General features: G+C 39.9%; 1 protein-coding gene across 1 annotated transcript in view; it reads right to left on the minus strand.

Moving 5' to 3' along the window:
- ak5 (adenylate kinase 5) overlaps positions 1 to 22,919 on the minus strand; it is a 108,025-nt gene that overhangs the window by 2,626 nt on the left and 82,480 nt on the right. Inside the window, exons 12-13 of the mRNA XM_031731012.2 lie at positions 3,864 to 3,980; positions 3,316 to 3,510 (exon numbers count right to left, since the gene is read on the minus strand). Of these exons, the coding sequence (XP_031586872.2) occupies positions 3,316 to 3,510; positions 3,864 to 3,980 (312 nt within the window). The remainder of the gene's footprint in view (positions 1 to 3,315; positions 3,511 to 3,863; positions 3,981 to 22,919) is intronic.

The raw sequence follows: 22,919 nt of genomic DNA on the forward strand, positions 1-22,919 counted from the left end.
ATAAACTGGCAAAAACTGATTTCAGCTTCTATCCCTCTGACAGGAATGCTGTTTCCCCCACAAGCTGACTTGATATTATTCATAATAGAGATGCTCGAGACATTATAGGCCAACATGTCATTTACAACAGTTTAAATACTGGTAATCATATTTGGCAAATGAAAGAAAAATCTGTTTTTGGCACACCTTAAACTATTTTTAAGGATTATTGTTAATCCCTAAAATAGGGCGATCCTGGGTGTCACTGGTTAACGACCTGCAACTAAGTCATTAGAAAATGAATGATGCTGAAAATGAAAATACTCACAAACCAGTGGGTGACCTTGGTAAATATATGCATCGTTCATACTGCCTATAGGACAAACATTTATTTAAAGAACAGGATCTTTAAAGAAAAGTCTGGTCAGCTCCTATAAACAATGAAAAAGTCTTATCCATTTCCTGTGGTGGGAAAAAAATCCAAAGTTGTTATTTTGTGCAAAAATGTAATTAAAATGTGTTTATTTGAAATGAATTTGGATACCTGAGACTGAGACTAATGAATCTTTTGCAGCACAGCAGTGAAATCACGTGACGGTGGGCCAGACTGCCCCGACCCTGGACACAGCTCACCTAAACGGAGAGCAGCTAGCACCTTTTACCTGCTGTGACAAACCAGACCGCCTGCTGTGAAAAAGGTCCATCAGCTCCCCTGTTTCTGTGTATCCAGGTGTCATCAGTGATTATCTTTCACCAGCTGGGTTTTGTCCAACTTGTCATTGGCTAATTCAAATCTTGGCGAACAAATCAAGTGGCAGAGCTCTCTACGAGCAAAGCAAATGCAAGGCTTTTCCAAAACTGCCAATGCCAATTAACTGAAACTAAATCAGAACCGAGCAGCAGGAGGAATGGGAAGAAGAGCTGGAAGACGGACATCAACACGATGTCGGAGTGGAACGGAAAGTTGATTAAAAGGATTTGGTTAGGTCACACTAAACAGAGTTAATCATTACTTCCCAGTGTAAAGCATCCAAATAGAAACACTGACGCCTGCTAACACAGACTCTGGAGCATGTTTTATGTATTTGCCAAAAATCTTCAGCTATTTTTAGTTAAAACATTTCTGCATTTTTATTAGGAAGCAGTAAGAGGTCAGACAAAATCTGAATACAATTCACTCTTAAAACAAAGGCTCGCCTATTTGTTGTTCTTCTCTATGACCCTTTCAGCTGTTGGTGTTTTGAGACATTTGAGTAGAAACGTGAATATTATTTATTTACTATTTAAAGCATGCAGACTGCAAACACACATTTTCCACACAGGATTTTAGGACTTAGCTGCAACAGAGTTAGCTTCTAGTTTTAGGTCACTTTTTAAAAAACTTATAAATTTTATTTATTGTAAATTCTGTTGTGCGTTGTTTCTCTTTCCCCATCTTTCACTATTATTTCTTTTTCTCTTTTTATTTAATATGTATTTTTCTATGTTACGCTGTCTTCTGAGGTTGCAGATTTAGACAGAAGCTTGTTGTTCTCGTAGATTTGTTTCCCCTCTGTTGGCCATTAGAAAGAATGCAGGTTTAAGACACTTAAGGCTTTTTCTTCACTTCTCTTTTTAGACTTTTATATTAGAGTGCGTGGTTCATACATTCACCTAACAAGCAAAAAAAAAATAAATCCTTGCTTCGATTCTGGGAGGAGAAACACATCCCTTTCCATATGTAAGCAACCAAAAGCAGCTTCTATATACACATGCAATCTATACAACTAGTTAGGATAGATCAGGTGACCCTGAACCCTCCCTTAGGCTTCAGCCCGCTGGGGGACTTCATGTGACACACACATTCTCACCTGTTTTCACTCCCTCTGTGTTTACACACCACAGCAGCATGTCTAGTTTGTGTTTTGTGCTGTCTCCCTGTGCTCTCTGTCTCTTCTCTCCTCCCTTTAGTCTATTCTTTCACTCCCAGCCGGTTGCAGCAGATGGCTGCTCCCCCCTGAGCCTCGTTCTGGTTTTTCTTTCTGTTCTCTGTTTTTAGTTTTGGTCCTTGTTACCGTCTCTGTTTCCTGCAGTTCTACCTTGGGACACTGCAGCGGATGGATTGAGATTATACTGCTGCAGTTTTATGCTCGTTTCAGCTGAGTTTTTCTTTGCACAGAAAGATGACTTTGTGGATCTTGTCTCACATAAATTACGTAAAACAAAATCAGCACCAACTGGAAGATGGATGCAGATTTGGGCGGGGGTCCAGGGCTTCTTCTCCAGGAAATTGTGAAGCAAAACACATAACTTAAGCCCCGTTTACCTTTGTGATGGAAATTTTTGGAATAAAAACAAACAAACAAAAATGGTGATTAAGAATTGCCCTGGCGTTTTCTTATTTATCCCTTTGGATCTTTTATCTTTGTACTGGGGAAGGCAAATGAACATGTGCCAAAAATGCCCCCCCCCGGTACCTACCCCTAGGAACTGGCAGAATAATTAAACATAACTGCCTCAACACTTCAGATGAGAGAGGACAAACTATTTACACAATCTTTGCTTTTATTTAATGTTTTTTAAGTACAATTTAACAACAACTAAATTAAAGTAAACGTGAATGAATTAGTACACAAAACTCAGAATAAATTATATTATAAGACGTAAAAGCCTTCAGTAACCATGAAGGTTGGAAAGTCTGTTTAGATAATGTAGTCCGCATCTAATTGTTGGGTTCTGTTTCCAGCGTCATTAATACAGCACCCAATAAATTTCAGGATAAAATTCAATACTCTGGGATGGCACCGTTAAAACTAAGCACATTATTATGCTATTCACATATAAATAATTTTGAATAATAATGCCTAATAGTACAAACCACTGTTACTTCTGACTAATGCATTCTTTTGATCCAAGACAGGCATGTCTCTGGTAAACTATGTTTTCCTTTGTTTTCCTCCTCTAAGATCACAGAGGCTGGCATGCTTGTATTTTAAAAACAATCCTCATAATTATTATTTATCCACCATGTCAAATCTGAGCTGGTTGTATTGAATAATACAGTAAAGTTGCAAATTCCAGTCATGCAGGACGGTTAGACTCACATATGAGAGATAATGAAGTGATTATTGGGAACTCTTCGGCTGCTTTTCTGTGAGTGAGAACATCCCGGCAGACGATTTCCTTTTAAAGATAAAAGAGCGCTGGGAGATGTTTGAAGGACATCTAAATGTAAATGGATTTCCAGCCTAGACAAAGTGGATTTAAACTCTAATTTGAGAGGTGATCTGTTCCTGTAAGGAAAGTAACTCTGAAATTGAACCTCTAACCCTTCCAGAGTTGGCTTCCTAATCTTACCGTGTGCAGAAGCCTCTTGTGTTCGTAGTGAGCTGCCACCGCCTGCGTGTCACTGCAGAAGCTCTCCACCCTCCTGTGCAGGACGCTCTCTCTGTCTGGGGCGGCTTGGAAGCCGGATCTCCCACGACACTGCAGGCGATTGGACATGGTGTCGGCTGAGCAGTTCAGCAGGAGCACTGCGCTGGGTTCCCCCATCTGACACACACAACGGGTGCAGTTAGAAGTTAAAAGCAGGAACTTCCCTTTAACTACATTGGTCTGCAGGCCGGCCTTCATCCTGAATGATCCGCAGTCCACATTTTTATGTGCATTCATTCTGATCACTTCTTTCCTATTTTCAAATCTTGTTTTCATACCCCCTTTGTACTCGTATGTTAACACTGAATCAGACTTAATTAGCATTCGTCACAGTGACGTGCGACTATTGTGACTCCTTCACTTTGCTCAGACCGAACTTTTTGTGCATACACCACGACTCATGGCCCCTTCTTTTATTCATGCTTCTGACCACATCCCCGCTGTCTACTCCATCAGCTTTGTGCTCTGACCTTCGCTTCGTACTCCTCCGCCTGTCTCAAGTCTCTGGGGAAGCCGCTGATCACGAGACCTTTTCCCTGCCGTACTGACGACACCACCGCGTCACACAGGAGCTCCAGCAGTGTGTCCTGCAGATAGCGCACGCACACACACACACACACACACACACACACACACACACACACACACACACACACACACACACACACACACACACACACACACACACACACACACACACACACACACACACACACAAAGAATGATTTACCATTTATTAATGCTTAATATATAACCAGAAAAGGACATATATATTCCCTGCATATTTTATAGTATATTGAAGTGTAATGTGCAGTACACATCTCCAGGGCATCCCAAAATGATATGAAGGGGGTTAATATTTTATTAATGAATCAATTGTTTACTTTAGAAAATTTTAGAAAATTGTAAAATAAACGTTCCAAGAGCCTCTGTTTTTTTTTCTTTTTGTTTAAAAAAATCCACCAAATTCAATAAAGAAGAGAAAAAATGCAAATCTTACTTTTCAGATGCTAAATCTAAAGCCATGTTTGACACAAAGTATGATGAGATATTGCTATCATTAGTTAAAATATTCTTTGGCACACATTAAAAGAAAATGCTACATGGATGAGGAGTCAGTGGCAGATGTGAGACATGGAAAAACTGGGTGCAGATATGATGAGAAGCACTGGAAAAATATGGAAAAATAAAAAGACTTCATCAGGAGCTGCTTGTTTTTCCCCCTACCAGCCCCTTTGTGGGTTAATCAGCCATGTATGAATGCAGGCCTGATTACAATAAGAGTAATATCATTCAAGAATACACACTGTCCCTGTGGCGCCGCTCCCTGGCCACTGGTGCCAATATGCAGGGCACTGACCAAATAACAGAAATCAAAAAATACAATGTAAAAATGACGGCAGAGCCAAACCAACACCTGTCAAAATATAAGAAAAAATTATATTTAGGAAGGAGGAATGGTTTGTATTTGATTCTGCAGGTACATGTCCATTTAATCACCTCTGTTAAAAGTATTAGCATAAAACACAAGGCCACTCTTTTTAGAATAGCTGTCTATTGTTCAGACTCCATCCCTGAGAATCGATTTCGTTCTTTTTAAACGTTCACAACAAAAGTTGGATATGTAATTGAATACCTTTCCAAACACTACAAAAATGGAATTTTCATGTTACTAATGCAAATTAATTGAAAGGAATTTCATGGATTCTTAGCAAAACCACAGATTTCTTTTCAAACCTAAATCTTAACTTGAAAGTTAACTAAAAGACTCAATTTCATATAAATCATAAAATAATATTATTTATAAGGTCTGATTTATTATTGGGTCTCACATTATAAGTACTGTGTCTCAGTAAAAGTATATATTATAAGTTCAAGCTATGTATTGAATTTGGAGCTAGGACAACAGGCAAGACTCATGTGATGCAGTACTGAGCTGCCAGTCATTTCTTTATAATCTGTGTCTAAGGAGTCAGACTATCTGGTGATTTTCTAAAAATAACCTTGAGCAATGGTTTTCGAGGCTTTCAAAATTTCTTTGGATATTGGTTGCTTTTTTTTAAAACTCATTTTCAGACTAGTCTTTGTCCATCCATCCATCTGGATGCAAGATCTGTAACTAGCCCAGCTGGCAGGGTCCTGCAGGTTTTAGATATGTCCTTGATCCAACGCAGCTTATTTAAATGGCTAAATTACCTCCTCGAAGTTTTCTAGAGGCCTGGTAATGAACTAATCATTTGATTCAGGTGTGTTGACCCAGGGTGAGATCTAAAACCTGCAGGACACCGGCCCTCGAGGCCTGGAGTTGCCCACCCCTGCTCTACTCTCTACAGGGAGTGCAGAATTATTAGGCAAGTTGTATTTTTGAGGAATAATCTTATTATTGAACAACAACCATGTTCTCAATGAACCCAAAAAACTCATTAATATCAAAGCTGAATGTTTTTGGAAGTAGTTTTTAGTTTTAGCTATTTTAGGGGATATCTGTGTGTGCAGGTGACTATTACTGTGCATAATTATTAGGCAACTTAACAAAAACAAATATATACCCATTTCAATTATTTATTTTACCAGTGAAACCAATATAACATCTCCACATTCACAAATATACATTTCTGACATTCAAAAACAAAACAAAAACAAATCAGCGACCAATATAGCCACCTTTCTTTGCAAGGACACTCAAAAGCCTGCCATCCATGGATTCTGTCAGTGTTTTGATCTGTTCACCATCAACATTGCGTGCAGCAGCAACCACAGCCTCCCAGACACTGTTCAGAGAGGTGTACTGTTTTCCCTCCTTGTAAATCTCACATTTGATGATGGACCACAGGTTCTCAATGGGGTTCAGATCAGGTGAACAAGGAGGCCATGTCATTAGTTTTTCTTCTTTTATACCCTTTCTTGCCAGCCACGCTGTGGAGTACTTGGACGCTGCGTGTGATGGAGCATTGTCCTGCATGAAAATCATGTTTTTCTTGAAGGATGCAGACTTCTTCCTGTACCACTGCTTGAAGAAGGTGTCTTCCAGAAACTGGCAGTAGGACTGGGAGTTGAGCTTGACTCCATCCTCAACCCGAAAAGGCCCCACAAGCTCATCTTTGATGATACCAGCCCAAACCAGTACTCCACCTCCACCTTGCTGGCGCCTGAGTGGGACTGGAGCTCTCTGCCCTTTACCAATCCAGCCACGGGCCCATCCATCTGGCCCATCAAGACTCACTCTCATTTCATCAGTCCATAAAACCTTAGAAAAATCAGTCTTGAGATATTTCTTGGCCCAGTCTTGACGTTTCAGCTTGTGTGTCTTGTTCAGTGGTGGTCGTCTTTCAGCCTTTCTTACCTTGGCCATGTCTCTGAGTATTGCACACCTTGTGCTTTTGGGCACTCCAGTGATGTTGCAGCTCTGAAATATGGCCAAACTGGTGGCAAGTGGCATCTTGGCAGCTGCACGCTTGACTTTTCTCAGTTCATGGGCAGTTATTTTGCGCCTTGGTTTTCCACACACGCTTCTTGCGACCCTGTTGACTATTTTGAATGAAACGCTTGATTGTTCGATGATCACGCTTCAGAAGCTTTGCAATTTTAAGACTGCTGCATCCCTCTGCAAGATATCTCACTATTTTTGACTTTTCTGAGCCTGTCAAGTCCTTCTTTTGACCCATTTTGCCAAAGGAAAGGAAGTTGCCTAATAATTATGCACACCTGATATAGGGTGTTGATGTCATTAGACCACACCCTTCTCATTACAGAGATGCACATCACCTAATATGCTTAATTGGTAGTAGGCTTTCGAGCCTATACAGCTTGGAGTAAGACAACATGCATGAAGAGGATGATGTGGACAAAATACTCATTTGCCTAATAATTCTGCACTCCCTGTATACCAGGGGTGTCCAACTCCAGTCCTCGAGAGCTACTGTCCTGCAGCTTTTAGATGCATCCCTACTCCAAAACAGCTGAATCAGATGGTTGGATTACCTCTTCAAGATGCCATCAAGTTTGGCAAAGGCCTGATAAAAAGCCATTCATTTGATTCAGGTGTGTCGGAACGAGGACTATCTAAAAGCTGCAGGACAATAGCTCTCGAGGACTGGAATCGGACACCCCTGCTTTATACCCACAGCGGCTGAGTGGGTTGTATACCAAATTGGAGGTCCATGGTTTGATCTCCAGCTCCTCCAGCCTGCACGTTGAAGTATCCTTGCCAATATCCTGAACCAAGTGCTGCCCCTTGTTCGAGAAAGCGGTTAGACTTTGTGTACAAGGTAGAAAGGTGCTGTATATACTAGTCCATTTACCATATGCGCAAAGCACCGTGGTGACTCTTCATGGTTTGAGGATGTCAGTGGTGTTGAGCGATCTTGTAAAACTGATGAAATTATGAATGTAGAAAAGTACCGTCGCATTTTGATCCAATAATGCAACACCATCTAGAAAACATCTGGTTGGCAACGGCTGAATGTTTCAGCACGACAATGATCTCAAACCCATTCCAGGACCAGTGAAAGCATACCTGGATATACACAAAGGAAAACTATCGCAGACCTCAACACAGCCTGGAACTCAACATTATTGAAGTAGTGTGGGATCATCTTTACTGAGAACGGAACAAAAGTCAGCCAACATCCAAAGAAGAGCTTTGATGTTCTTCAAGAACCCTGGGGAGCTATTCCTGAAGACTACTTAAATAAACTTGCTGGAAAGTGTTCCTAAGAGGCCTAAAGGACTAAAGGTGGTCATACCAAATATGGACTTTCAAGCTTGTTATAGTTGTGCAATCTCTAATTTGCCTTATATCATGCATTTACATGCATGTTTGCAAATGTTTTAATATACTTCTACACCTACTTCTCTCTCTCTTTTTTTTTTTAACCAAATATTAAAGAAAGGGAGGTGGCTAAAGACTTTTGACTCTATTCAATGGAATATAAATCAAACACGCCCTCTTCAATGAGCTGCTAGTGTTAGCTTAGGCTGTAGCATTGTTATCATGCTGTTTCAGGAAGACGTTGTGGAAGAAATAAGACTGCATTGTTTCTTCTTTCACTGGAGACGCTTCTGGTGGCTGTTCATCATATTAGTTTCAGCCACTTCAATCTTGAAGTCAAATTAGCTTGGAGCTAAATTGGTGCAACACGTCCCAGTAGCCCGTCTCTGACATGCAGTATCACCGCATCACTTCATAAAAGGTAAGTGTTTGTTGCATCTTCACTCCGTTCAGTAGATGATTGCAGGGGATTATTGCTCTTCAGCGAGTGCTAGTGGTTATTCTCGTAGGCTTTGCTGTCAGTCTTGCTGTAGAAGCTTATTAGTTCTGAGGCCATGTGATTAGTTTGTCTGTTTATTAGCAGGGCTGTTGAAGAAGTAATTGATGGATTTTACTAGATGTGAGGCTTGGCCCAACTTAGAAGGGCATCTTGGAAGAATTGTTTGCCACTGTGAGATGTCTTGGTGTTCAAACACTCCAGCTAGCCTTCTGGATCAAATCATGCTTGGTGTGGAGGGAATTTTCACTTTGTTAGAGCAGGGCATGGGAGTGACAAGAGTAAAAAACCTTATGATAACTTCATTGTTGATCAGAGTATTTTGGACTCGATTCATCTATTTTAGAAAAGCTGTCATAGGTAAAAGAAACAGTATAAGGAAATTAAGGCATTACAAAAGTGTTCCTGCATAAAATATAATGGGGATCATAAATATAACTTTTGTAAAAAAGAAATATGTGGTTACAACTCTCTCATTTTATTCCCTAATAGCTCGGTCCCTTCAGGATAATATTATTGATTGCCGTTCTTTCTCAGTTCAGACTTGGGTCTGTGCTTAAGAGTTATGTTGTAAATTGGCCTCAGACACATTTTTCTATGATTATTTCAGTGTATTATTGGGTTTTTTTCTCTACCCAGTTCATAGTCAGATAAGCACTGGCGATATCATTCAAGGTTGGTTCATGGAACAACATTTATCTGCAGCTTATCGGCTCTATATTTCTTTTCTAAAGTGGAGAGAGTGATGGATTGTGACACGGTGAAGTTAAAGTATAGTTGACTTGACTTTGATCATTGTATTAGATGGATTGTTGTGTTCAAGTGTCTCACCCCACTAGACAGCACGTTCGTTTTCTTTTTTATTTTTCATTCACCCGCCACATTTTTAGGTACACATCTTCTTGTTAACGACTGCTCGTTAACATAAAATATCTAACAGTGACTTACATGGCAGCAACTCGGTGCATTTAATCACATAGACATGGTCAAGACAACCTGATGAAGTGATCTGAGCACCACAATGGGGAAGAATGAAGATATAAGTGACTGTGTCAGTTACTGGTTGCAGATGGGCTAATCTGAGCATTTTAGATACTGCTGATCTTCTGGGATTTCACTGGCTCATTGCTTTGCTGATATTAGAAGTTAGAGGAGAATGGTCAAACTAGTTTGAGGCCATAGGAAGGCAACAGTAACTCAAATAACCACTTGTTAGAAGAGCATCCCTGAAAGACCACATTAGCTCCCTATTTGGATGGTAGGATCAGAATTTGGCATAAACAGCATGAATTGCCTTGTATCAATGATATCAATGGTTCAGGCTGCTGGTCATTGTGTAATACTGTGGGGAATACACTGTAGCTTACTTGAGCGTTGTTACTGACCATGTACCCATCTTCTGATGGCGGCTTCAAGCAGGATAATACATCACAAAGTTCAAACCTCTACGCAGCTACCCAATCTCGGTCCAAAAAACACTTTTGGGATGAACATGTGACCATGCATATGCAGCTGACAAACGTTCTGCACCTGTCTGATGCTAAAAACACTGAGAAATGTATTAGCAAGGTGTACCTAATAAAGTGTCCGGTAGTATGTATATATTGTGTTATATTTATATTTGATTAACATATTTCACAAACTAGTTACCATTCAATGCACTGCTTAACTCTGCGTCACTGATGATGCTACTTTGCTACATGTACTGCAAACAGTACTGAGAGTACTGTAAACAGAGCCAGAGATCCTGTGCAAACAAACCTTTTTTGACACCATTCATGAATTACATAAAGCGTTTTGTTATGTTCTATAAAAACAAAAAACAAGCAAAGCAATTTCATAAATAAGAATATCAGAAAAAATCCACATTGAACCTATATATCTGTAATAGGACAATATTGTCCAATTTAAAAGCTGCCGTTATGACTGTTCCTAATCACCCAATCCAACAGCATCACGAACTGAAGCCTATAAAATAACAATAATACCTAATCAACTGTAATAGCATCGATAAAGTGAAAATTTATTCCAGCAATTGATGCTATCGTATATCCTCCACATTACAGGTAATGGATCAGCTGAGGATGGTGTAAATGGCTTGTACATGTGAATTTAATACTACTTCAAAGACATTTACCCTTCTGTTCTTGTGCGATATCTGTCATCATTTCACTTAATGTTCATTAGTTGGGATAGATGAAAAACATGCATCAAATAGGCTGATCTGGGCAGTTAACCTGTGTTAATGTTTTAAAGGCTTTTTTGCCATAAGAAGGGGAAATAGCTAAGTGTGCTAACAGCTCTGCAGTTGTTAATGATTTTAAAATTATTCTGACCGTTTTTCACCATCTCACTATATTGAAAACGACCCAGAACTATTGATTTCAAGTTAAAACCTCCTCTTCGCCCAGATAACATTCTGCCATCAAAGGTCAGCTGCCAGATGCTCCCGTCAATAACTGTCTGAGCATCAGGATTAACATTTCGTTACCAAAAAATTAAGTCTGTGGGAGAGATAAGACCGACATTATTTGTTTTCTTCTCTGACTTTTTCCTGATTTGGTGATCTTAAGGCTTCCTGAGGAAAAACTTACAGGAAGGAAGAGGGTAGGAGGGGAGATGGTAGCTGTAGTTTATGTCTTCAGATGACACGACATTGACAGCAGCGAGAGATGCTCCACTAGGTATCCATGCAACCTGGACTGAAACCCTGAGCTGCCCACAGATGCAACAAATCATGAGAAGCAGCCACATCCACAGGAAAACAAGTGCTCCTCCACTTCTGGTAGTTTAACACAATAAATAAGAAGCAGTTTTTCAGCTGAGAGTGAATCTGTCAGTCACTAAACCTCTGCACATAAAATCCCCACTGTCACAGTCATACTTTCTGTTTGGGCAGGCTGTGAGGCCCCAACGGTTTTTAGTTTTTAAATCATAAAATATATCTCAGGTATGAGTAAGGTTTTTACTTTAAAGCTTCAAAAAACTTAGAAGAAAATAAATTGTGAATTATTGTTTAAAACGGCAAAATCAGAGTGAGTTTATATTACATGTCTTTTAAAAAAAAAACAACTTAAGTGTATTCAGTATTAATTTTCTTTCTGCATGTTTATGTGAGTTTTTGCAGTGTTATATCAAAATGAAAAATATATCCCTGTTTTAATAACCAGTGGATTTTCCTCGAATTCAGCTTCTATAGATATAAAATAGAGCTGAAAAGTGCAATCAATGGCCAGCAGGGGGTCACTCTCCCCAAGTCCTATTGTATGGAAATGTTATGGCCCCTGGCCTTGGAAGAAGAAAGCCAGCCTTTCTTCAAGCAGATTCGGGTGTGGCAACCCCCACAGACGATTGGCTGCCTGGGAACCCGTGGTTACCACCAGGGAAAGTCTATTGGACCAGCTGAGGGATGCCAGACCAATCAGCGACTGATTGGGCACACCTGCGTCTTTAAAAGGCTGACGAACATTCATTCAGGGGCTGCTGCTTTGCACTGAGTGTGCAGCCTGCTCCGTATGTGAGCCTTGTTTGCAAGATCTCAGTGCATTCCTGAGCGTGTAGTTTTGTATTTAAATGAACAGAAAATGACCACTCTTGCATCTGCTGCTGTTCTTGCTGATGAGTATGTGCTTACCCATAAATCATCATTCATTGTCAGTGAGAAGCCACGTGTTAGCTCTGTGCAACAGCCCCACATGACTAAAGCGTCTGGTTCGAAGGAAAATCGTCAGTGTTTTTATAGTCACAAACCTGGACATGTCATCGCTGACTGTTTAGCCCTAAAACGGGAAACGCAGTTAAATTCCCAACAGACTAAAGGTGTTGGTTTTGTGCAAGCAGTGTCAGTTGTCATGTGTGCTAGATTGCTGGTAAACCAAATCTGGTGATGCCCCACTGTGTCCTATTCCTGTGGATTAGCCATTTGTCCAAGTCATAGTGGACTGTGTTGGACAACTACCTAGAACAAAGTCAGGAAATCAATATCTGCTCACCGTCATGTGTGCTGCTACACGTTTCCCTGAGGCCATTCCATTACATAAAATTACAGCAAGGTCGGTTGTTACAGCGCTAAAAAAGTTCTTTTCTGTGTTTGGCCTGCTGATGGTCATACAAACTGATCAAGGTCCAACCTGACAGTCAAAGGTGTTTAAAAACGTAGCTAAATCCCTGAATATTAAACATGTTGTGTCCTCTGCTTACCATCCAGAGTGCCAAGGTGCATTGGAACGATGGCATCAGACCCTAAAGGCAATGCTACGCAAGTACTGCCTAGAGGCTGAAAGGACTTGGGATGAGGGGATCCCATGTGCTCTTTGCTGCTCGTGAAGTTGTTCAGGAGTCCCTCTGTTTTAGTCCAGCTGAACTAGTATTTGGCCACACGCCTCATGGGCCACTTAAAGCACTGAAAGAGGAATGTTTGATTCCTGAAGAGCTCCAAAACAAGTGTGACAAAGTATATGCAAAGCTTTTGTGAACGTTTGAGTCAGGCCAACGCTCTGGCTAAAAAGGATCTCGCTGTTTCACAGCAGAACACGAGGCTTTTATAGACGTACTTATACTTGCTAATGATCAGTTAATCGAGTGCATTTGATTAGCAGCACCTGGCTGATACTTGCTCTCTTAAATCCTATAGAAGCTGCGAGGATGTACTTCATTTTTTCACAGCACTGCATAGAGTTCTATGAAAACTTTCTTTTTTACATGACCATGGATAGGAGCTTCAAAATAACTCCTCAAATAGATTGCTGGAATAAGATGGTGAGACCTGATATTAGACTTTGGTATTTCACAGAGAAATACATGTTCTGTGTTTCCAGGCAACAGTACAGTAAATTTTACCAAGGCAAACTCTCCCTGTGTCGTCACTCACCATTGCACCACATACGACAGCGTTTTATCTCACTTTGAGATAAAACTCCAGTGTGGGTGATTTTGTGTTACAACGGCTTTTTGTAATGTTTTCGGTTGTAAACCTGGAGAGGTGCACTTCAGTAATCCCAGGGTGGGATTATTCATCCTGCTTTAAATCACCATTTCTCTCTCTCATAACAGTCTCTCACATGGCATTAAAAAAGCATTTCACAGTGCTCATGTTGGAGAACACATGGGACATGACCTTAATGTGCAGTAAGAAGCTTAGACAGCAGAGCTTTGCTTGAAAGCCATTGGGTTTCTCCACCGAGTAGACAGAAAGTTAAAGCAAATCTGTGCGTGGGTGTCTTTATATGGCATTTTAATCTTGGCTGAAAAGCCTCAGTGTTTCTGATTCTTTGGAGTTTGTGCTTTTCTGTTGTTTTTGTTCTTTTTCAGGGGGCAGAGAAGGATAAAAATAGCACAAGGAAGTCCATTGCAATCAGCAAAAACAGACCTTGCCGGTTACTTTTCATAGAATACAGATAAGCATAGACTGGCCCCCCTCTTTTATCCTCTGGAAAAACTATTGTTATAATTTCTTTCCAAAAATGTGTCCCTACTTGCCAGATATTCAACAGTCATCAATAGAAAGTTTTCTAAGGGCTATTTATTTAGCAGAAAACAGTGAAAATTCAAGCAAAATCCCAATCATCTCCATTGATCCTAGACCTGAAACAGTTAGTCAGAGACAGGTGTGTTTTTTTTCCCCTCCCACGTCGGAAATCAATAGACAGTCTCAAAGCTCTTGTTTACTTTCTGCGACCTCCGGGTCCAGCTCCTTTCTCACACTGTGTCATTTCCTGCTGTTCTCATTACTAGAGCTGCTGGAACAAGAAAAGCACTTAACTTTTTGTGGTGGTAATTACAGGAAACCAGAAAATATTGGCGACTCCTGAAAAGAGTCAGTGATTGGCATAAGCAGAGATTTTCTGCAGGTCAAAACTTTCTCAGAGGATGATGATAATTAAATTCACATCAATAATATTCTCTTACTTTAGGCAATTACGTTCATTTTGGATCAGTAGGAGGGCAGATTTCGGTAAAATCAGTAGTATATTTGCCATGAATTCTTAACACAGCAAAAATGTCTTCACATAATAGAACTTAAGAACTATGTCTTGTAACCATGAATGCTTGTTTCTAATTTATGCTTTAATCAGTTGTGGAAAACATTAAGGGCTGGTTTTCTGTGTGACTGCACAGTTTCACAGAATTATCTTTTTTGGCATATAATTATGTAGTTTGATCAAATGGTTTACTGCTTACTGTATAAAATGTCTGAAAACTAAAATATGTGTGCAATAATTTAGTGCCGAAAATGATGTATTTATCCATTTTAATAGGATATTCTGTTTGTAATCTCAAACCCAATGAACCAACCTGCCAACTTATCAACCAACCAACCCACCACCCACATAACCTGCCAACTTATCAACCAACCAACTCACCACATAACCCGCCAACTTATCAACCAACCAACCCAACCACATAACCCGCCAACTTATCTACCAACCAACCAACCCACCACATAACCCGCCAACTTATCAACCAACCAACCAACCCACCACATAACCCGCCAACTTATCAACCAACCAACCCACCCAACAACCAGCAAGCAACCAATCTACCAGCTGACCAACCAACTCCCCAATCAACCAAATGAACTGTATAACCCACCAAGCAAGCAACCAATAAGTTTTACAATGTGAGATTATTTGTTGTTTTAGTGCTTAAAGGTATAAAAATCTAAAAACACAGCAGTAGAGCACTACTACATCTTCTTTTGATTTCACTTCAAAACTCAAATTGAGGCTGATTAGTTTATACTAAATCATTAAAAATGAGATATACATACTTGGTTTTATTTCTGGAAAGGGGTCAGTAATTTCAGCTGGCCTGTGATATTTTCATAATCGCAAGGAGTAAAGTGCACATGTACTGGGCTATTTTCATCGACGAGAACAACCCATCAAGCCCCAGGCTGTGTCTTTTATTTCCATTTCCAAATTCAGCGAGTAACAGCTGCAAAGCTGTAAGGCCAAAGTGAACAACATTGGACTCTAAGGATACAGGATGTTTTAGAGTATTTTGAAGCAAAATAAAGTCTCCTTGTCCTTTAGGCCAGAATGAGTCTAAAGAACTCCAAGGGAACATTAATACTTGAGCTTAATAGAAATTGTGAATTAGAAGGTAAATCACAGCCTTGTAGCGAAGCATGTTTGGCTTTGATGTTATTTAATTTTGAGCTGAAGCCAAACAAATGCTACACCCATTTTTAAATCATAATAGTAGCAGGTGGCCTGATCCTGGTACAGAGACCTCCAGGGTGTTGATGGGTTAAATGCATATTTAGTACTCAGATGTGTTTCTCTGGCATCAACATAGATTTATTTTGATTTGAGCCTCCAGTCTTTATGTCCATGATGATCCATGACACAGGTTGGGACATTGTTTGAAGTTTATCACATGTGAACTCATCAGTGAGTTTCTGGGAGGTCTATGTCTGGGTAGAGTGTGCAGGACACCGGACAACCACTTGCAAGCTGGGTGTTCACAAGACTATTACCTGCGCTTTTCTCAAAATTGGTGCAATCAGACATCAGATGGGCTTTACACTAGGGAGCTGGCAGGTTAAAGTGCATGTCTGAAAATGGCTACAGTGTAATTCAGTCACTAATTGCATTTGTTTTTAACAGTTTGAGACAATAGTGGGGCTCTAAAGCACAGATGAATAAGGTCTAACTGGATTTGGATGCACAACCTTTCATGGGATTTCTTTCAGTTGAGAAAAAAATAGAAACATGCAGACCGTTTTCTTCAGATGATTAATTAACAGGCTGTGTTTGAAGGCTGTGGTGACATAAACGTAAACACCAGAGCTCAGTAATTCCTCCATGGACAGATTAAGGTTGAAAATCCTCCGCTGTGTGTTTTGACAAACTGTGAGCAGACACCAGTTTACCAGGCGGAGTGAAAGGACACGCTTCAGCAATACATTCCAGTGCAAGTTTGTGACTCCAGTCAATATTTGTGACTCATTCTGATCAAAAGCACATGCAAGTTGAACACACATGCTTACAGCTCTGTGTGTGTGTGTGTGTATGTGTGAGTGGGACGGACAGGATGCGTTTTAATGTGAAATGTCACACACTTGCAGCGCAGTTCAATTAAAAAGTTTTCTGACAACCACCAGCTTATTACTGATCATTAATTATGACCAGCAGCAAAATGCATCACGGCTCATAATCTCTGCAGCTGTAATGAGGGATGTGGATGCTGGAAATGAAGCCTGTAAGTTAAAGCTATTTGTCACTTCTACCTGCTACTTTTGTAATGTGATTTAAGTCTCATTTGCATTAGCATGTTGTTGTTTGTCCTTTAGCTTAGACTCTGCTTCAGAGAAGACGGTAGTCATGAAAGACCAGGAGCTTCTGTGAAACTCAGGGGAAAAAAAACAACACTGAAGACTTCTCATGTGGCCTTTTTTAACCTTTTGACGTTTTCTGTCTCTTTTTTGCATATCCTGCTCTTTGTGGTGAACGCCGCTTGCTTTCCTGTTTAAGACAACTTTTCAATTTGTCAGCATTCTACCGACATGTGGCGTAATCACCGCCAGGCTATGTGCTGTTGGCAAAACAGTTAGGCTAAGTATTAACTGACTAAAAACTTTCATCCTACACAACGATTGAGAAAGTGTGGTTTCCAGCTCTGGAGGTACTGCAGGTGGGCCATGAAGTTGTTTGAAAGGGAGAAATCAAAGAATCAAAGATTTTTAGCTCAAAATTGCCATTAAATATTAATATAAAAGAAGCAAAGCCACAGGATGCAAAAATTATTCATTAGTCTTTCATTTCTGACCTGTTTTCAGTCTGCACATGTTTTATAGCTCCTCTGTAAAAGGTTAAGTGAACTAAATGAGCAGTTAAGGCTGTTGTTTTTAACAATCAAAAGGAATCAGTGAAAAACATCATCAATAGGTCTAATTAAGGGCTTAAGCTGGCTGCAGAAGACTTTCTGATACCATAAACGTACTCTCTGGAATTTGGAAATAATTATGAATGATGATGGGTGCATTTCCTCAAATTAGAATAATTGTACTTCTATTTGTGTAACATGTATTTTTTCTGTTAGCTGTAGGAAATGTTTCAGAGGTGGGTTGTCCAGATATTCAAAAAAACACCCCGAACAGTTATTGCGCAGAATCACTTTTTCTGTATTTAGACAAGGAGGCATCTTGTTCCCCACGGTTAATCTTTTGAAATGACAATTTGTGCACATATATAAGAAACATAAACCATGCCAGGCTGAAATTATTAATTAAAGAGGAGTATTTTTACATGACTCAAAACATGCATCGAGGGGAGCTTAATCGCTTCCTCAATCCTCAGTGGATAATCTACACGAGTGCCTCGCTCAAAAGAGAGAAAAATACACATCCTTCCCACAGCTGTCACAGATGTATAAGCAACTACAGCAGCTTAAGAAGCAGCTGTGAGACCTGATTTATATTTAGACTGCTTCTCTCCTATAGATCTGTCTGAGCTAACTTCAGCAGTTTCATTATCTAGACCATCGCGTTATCCTTTAGATCTTTTCCCTACTTGGCTGAATAAGGATTAACACTTCCAGTGTGTTTCAGCACCTTGTTGAATCTATGACACAAAGGATTAAGTTGTGCAGGCAGAAAAAGGGGGTCCAACTCAGTACTAGCAAGGCATACTTAAAAATTGGCTGCAGAGTGTATCTGTTATAATGGCACCCAGCACACATCCTCTGCTCTCAGCTGCAAAAGTCTTCTTGCTGGGCTGTGAGGCCACATCAACTGAATTAAAATGTTCTGCACTGCTTCTAGCACATACATGAATATGAGTATTTCAGAGTTTCTTACTGGGAAAAAGAACAGTATCACAAATGCTGTATTTATTATTGAAAGAAGCTTACTATTTCTAATAAAGTTTTATTTGGATTTGGCGCTTTAATATCTGCGCAACCACTCGATTTGTTTTAAAGAATATTATGTGCCTCGTATTGTATTATCTGCCTTGAGGACCTGTAAATAAAATATGGGCTTAGATCATCTGTCACTCTTTTGGGCTACATTTCTGAGAGTCTAGAAAATAGAATCTGAAAAGAGCCCCTTAAAAAAACGATGCTAGAAAAACATAGTACAAAGTACACTATGGTGCCAAAAGTATTCGCTCGTCTACCTTCACACATGACTGAACTTGAGTTCTTAATCCATAGGGTTGGACTGTTGTTCCAGAAGCACATTTGTGAGGTCAGACACTGACGTTGGACGAGAAGGCCTAGCCACTCTAATTCATCCCAAAGGTGTTTTGTGCGGTTGGGGTCAGGACTCTGTGCAAGCCAGTCAAGTTCTTCCACACCAAACTCACTCATCTATGTCAAAAAATATTCTAATTTGTTACAGCTAAATTTATTAGCTGTAACAAATTAGAGTATAATTCTGATTTGATTTAAAATAAATAAAAAAATATTTATCTTTCCAGAATCATAAATATAAATTGAAAAAAAAATTAAAGGTTATTTCAAAGACCTTAAACCTTTTTTTCCACTTTGGTAGAACTTGATTTTTTTTTTTACAGTGGCAGAACATACACAAACTTTTCTCTGTACTTTTGCTACAGTTATATTATGTTCTTGGTTATGTTCTATTATTTATATTATGGTTCTTGTATTTGGAAAACCAACAGTCCAGCGGGGACCTGACAACAGTGTCACCTTCACAAAGTTTCTCTCTGAGGCACTTTTATCTGAGACCGTATCGTTTTTTTTTTCTTAGACCTTTTAGTCTGATGCCATTTAGTCAGAAGTGTGATGAGTTTTTAAATGAAAGGGGATGCTTTTTTTGTTCATGATCTGATGTCTGACGATGTTTTCCTGAGATTTGCAGATGTACACATGGGGGTCTGTAATGACTCGCTCTACAGAAAGCTGGTAACCATGCACACTATATGCCTCAGCATCTGCTGACCCTGCTCTGTGATTGTACGTGGCCTACCTCTTTGTGGCTGAGTTGCTGTTGTTCCTATCACTTCCTCTTTGTCGTAATGCCACTAACAGTTGACCGTAGAATATTTATTAGTGAGAAAATTCCACGACTGGACTTGCTGCACAGGTGGCATCCTATCACGGTACCACTCTGGAATGCATTGAACTCCTGAGAGCGATTTCTTTCACAAATATTTGTAGAAACAGTCTGCTTGCCTAGGGACTTGATTTTATACACTTGTGGCCAGGGAAGTGATTAGAACACTTGAATTCAATGATTTGGATGTGTGAGTGATTACTTTTGGCAATATAATGCATCTGGCCCTGAATATCTTTAGAAAGTGTTGAGTTACTCTGGGTGGGGTCCACAATCACACATAATAAAACATGCCTTGATAGTATCAGTATTGTTTGAGTGCCTGCATTTCTTTTATAAACTAACAACAGACTATCCAGTGCCTACATGAATAATGCCTGAGGTTGTCTCTCTGACCCAGTCAGCGTGTTTTTCAGTACATAATTTACCATGTCTGCACAGCCTGTCAGTGAGTTTCTGTTTCCATCTCTGAAACAAGCTCAGACAGACGTTTCACCATTATGAAATCTCCAATAAAGCCTTTTTTTTTTTTTTTTTTTTTTTTTTTTTTTTTTTTAGTGCTTTTCAATATAAAATTTTAACATTAGTCCTCCCTTCACTGTTTATTTAATTATACCTTCTGCAGGAAAAACATGTTACGTAATACATGAGTATTTTCTCAGCCTGAAAGCTGCGGTGTAGTCAAGTAACTGCAAGTACATTTTTAGCATTTTCTAGATAAACTACTTCACTCCCAGGCTTTATAAAATGATAATCTATACAGCCGTGTTGTCAGGTGATTATTTTTTGGATCTGCTTTTTGCTCGGTGCATATTCCTGTCAGAGGCCGACACTTGTCCTCCCACAGTGTACCTGTCAGTCAAAAGTGTGGTTAGTGGTTGTCTGACATCTTTGACTGTCACTTCCGCTGCTGTGGCATTTTGCAGTTGCTTCTTGTACTGAATATCCTGTTCTTACATTTATTCCAAATAAGCCACTAACAGATATAATCCTCAGGTGTCATTAAAATGTACTGCTTCATAATTGAAGGGAAAAAAAACCATCTCCCTGAAAAATAGGCACACTGTGTTCTTATAGTTCGGTACGTCTGATACTCATTTTCATTCTGCTTTTCTGCAATATGGCACTACTTCGAGAAAGGCATCAGAAAATAAAGAAAAGACATGAATTTTTATTACAGATAGGGATGCGCGATGTGCTATCATTCCAACGGCGTCAAACACTGCTGTTGTGTGATATGCAGCTGATTTTTCCAAATTATGCACAGGATATTGTTTGGTGTCCGTGTCGGGATATTGGTCCTTTTTTATAGAGCCACACACAGATGGTGGTGGTTTTATCTGTCTGAGCGTTTGAAGTCCTTTAATATTGTAATACTGATTTTGATTCTGTCTTTTTACATTTGCCTGATTTTCCTAGTAGCACGTCTCCGTTGTGTGACCCTGTGTTTTGATTCATGAAGTCATTATTATCCTTTTATGTTAACTTTTAGTTTTATTGTTCAGGGTCTTGTCTAGTTGTGGATGCACTTTATTTTATTTACTGTTTTAGTTAAGTTTAGTTTAACTTTCAGGCGTTCTGTTTCCTCCTCTCTCCGTCTATTTTGTGTCTTTCATTTGTGTCTTCTCCCTGTTCAGTCATGTGTAATGCTTTGCTCCAAGTGATTTTTGGATTATTGTTTATATATTACCAAAAACCAAATGCAGGACCTTCTTGCGTCCTGTATTTGGGTCCTCATTCTTAAGCTCCACATACTGTGACACTTTAGCCCTGCACATAAAAGAATGGCCTTTAAATCTGAGATAGAGGGACAGTTACAAAAGTCAACAACTGGACTCATTGTTTGTCAATCTGAAGCCAGTGTTGCTTTATTTAATTTGCTCATTACAACGTTAGCTAGTTTAAAATTGGAGAAGAGTGAACAGCCGGATTGGTGCCACGTCTGCAGTGATGGAGGTGCTCTGTTGGTCTATTGTGGTAAAAATGAGCTGGGCATGAAGGCAAAGCGGTCCATTTGCTGTTCACCATATGCGCCTCCCCTCACCTGTGGCAAGAAGCTGTGGATAGTGACCGAAAGAATAGGATCAACAACACAAGAGGTGCAAATGAGCTTTCTCAGAAGGATGTCTGGGCTCAGCCTTAGAGATCATGCCAGGAGCTTAGTCAACTAGTGCAGCAGCTACTCTACTGGACTGAAAAGAGCCTGTTGAGGTGATGTGGGGATCTAACTAGGGCAACTCCTGGACGCCTATTAGCTGAAGTGTTTCAAGCATCTCCAACTGGGAGGATACACTGGGGCATCCGCAGAACATGCTGGGGAGATTATGTCTCTCAGCTAGCTTAGCAATACCGTGGCAACCCCTGGAAGAGCTGAATGAGGTGGAGAGGGAGTGTGGGCATTTCAGCTTTGACTGAAGACCCAGATAAGCACTAGAAAATGGAAACGGGGCACGGTTGTCCATGGTGGGCTTGGTAAGATTTTATATAGGTCTCAAGTGTGACAAACATGAAAGCACTACTGTATTAGTACATGTCATATGTTCACAGATTCAGCTCTGCTGTTAATGCCAGAAATTCAAACTAAACTTTCTGACAAATACAGCTGGCATCATGAAATGTAACCCTGAGCGACACAGCAGACCCACTACAAACAGCAACAAAACACTTTTATATGATGCATTTTTCCTGTCTGCCCTTCAATCATACGTTGGCTGTCTCAGATGTATTTATAAAATGCAGTGAAAAGATATTTGCCCTCTTCTTGATTTCTTAGTTTTTTCCATATTTGTTACTCAAAAATGTTTCAGCTCACCAAACAAAATTCAATATTAGACAAAGTGATGATTTTATTTATTAAGGGAGGAAATCTATCCAAACCTGCCTCACAAAGCCATTTCTAAGGCTTTGGGACTGTGAACCACAGTGAGAGTCATTATCCACAAATGGAGAAAGCTTGGAACAGCGGTGAAGCTTCCCACGTGTGGCCAGCCTACCAAAATTACTCCATCAATGACTCATCCAGGAGGTCACAAAAGAACAAAAAACAACATCTTAAGAACTGCAGGCCTTACTTTCCTCAGTTAAGGTCAGAGTTTATGATTCAATAATAAGAAAGAGACTGGGGAAAAACAGAACTGAAAGGCTCGTTTCATACTTTCCAAAAAACATCTTGACGATCCTCAAGAGTTTTGGGGAAATACTCTGTAGACTAACCAGACAAAAGCTGAACTTTTCAA

This window comes from Oreochromis aureus, linkage group 18 (genome assembly GCF_013358895.1).
Source record: "Oreochromis aureus strain Israel breed Guangdong linkage group 18, ZZ_aureus, whole genome shotgun sequence".
Taxonomy (NCBI): domain Eukaryota; kingdom Metazoa; phylum Chordata; class Actinopteri; order Cichliformes; family Cichlidae; genus Oreochromis; species Oreochromis aureus.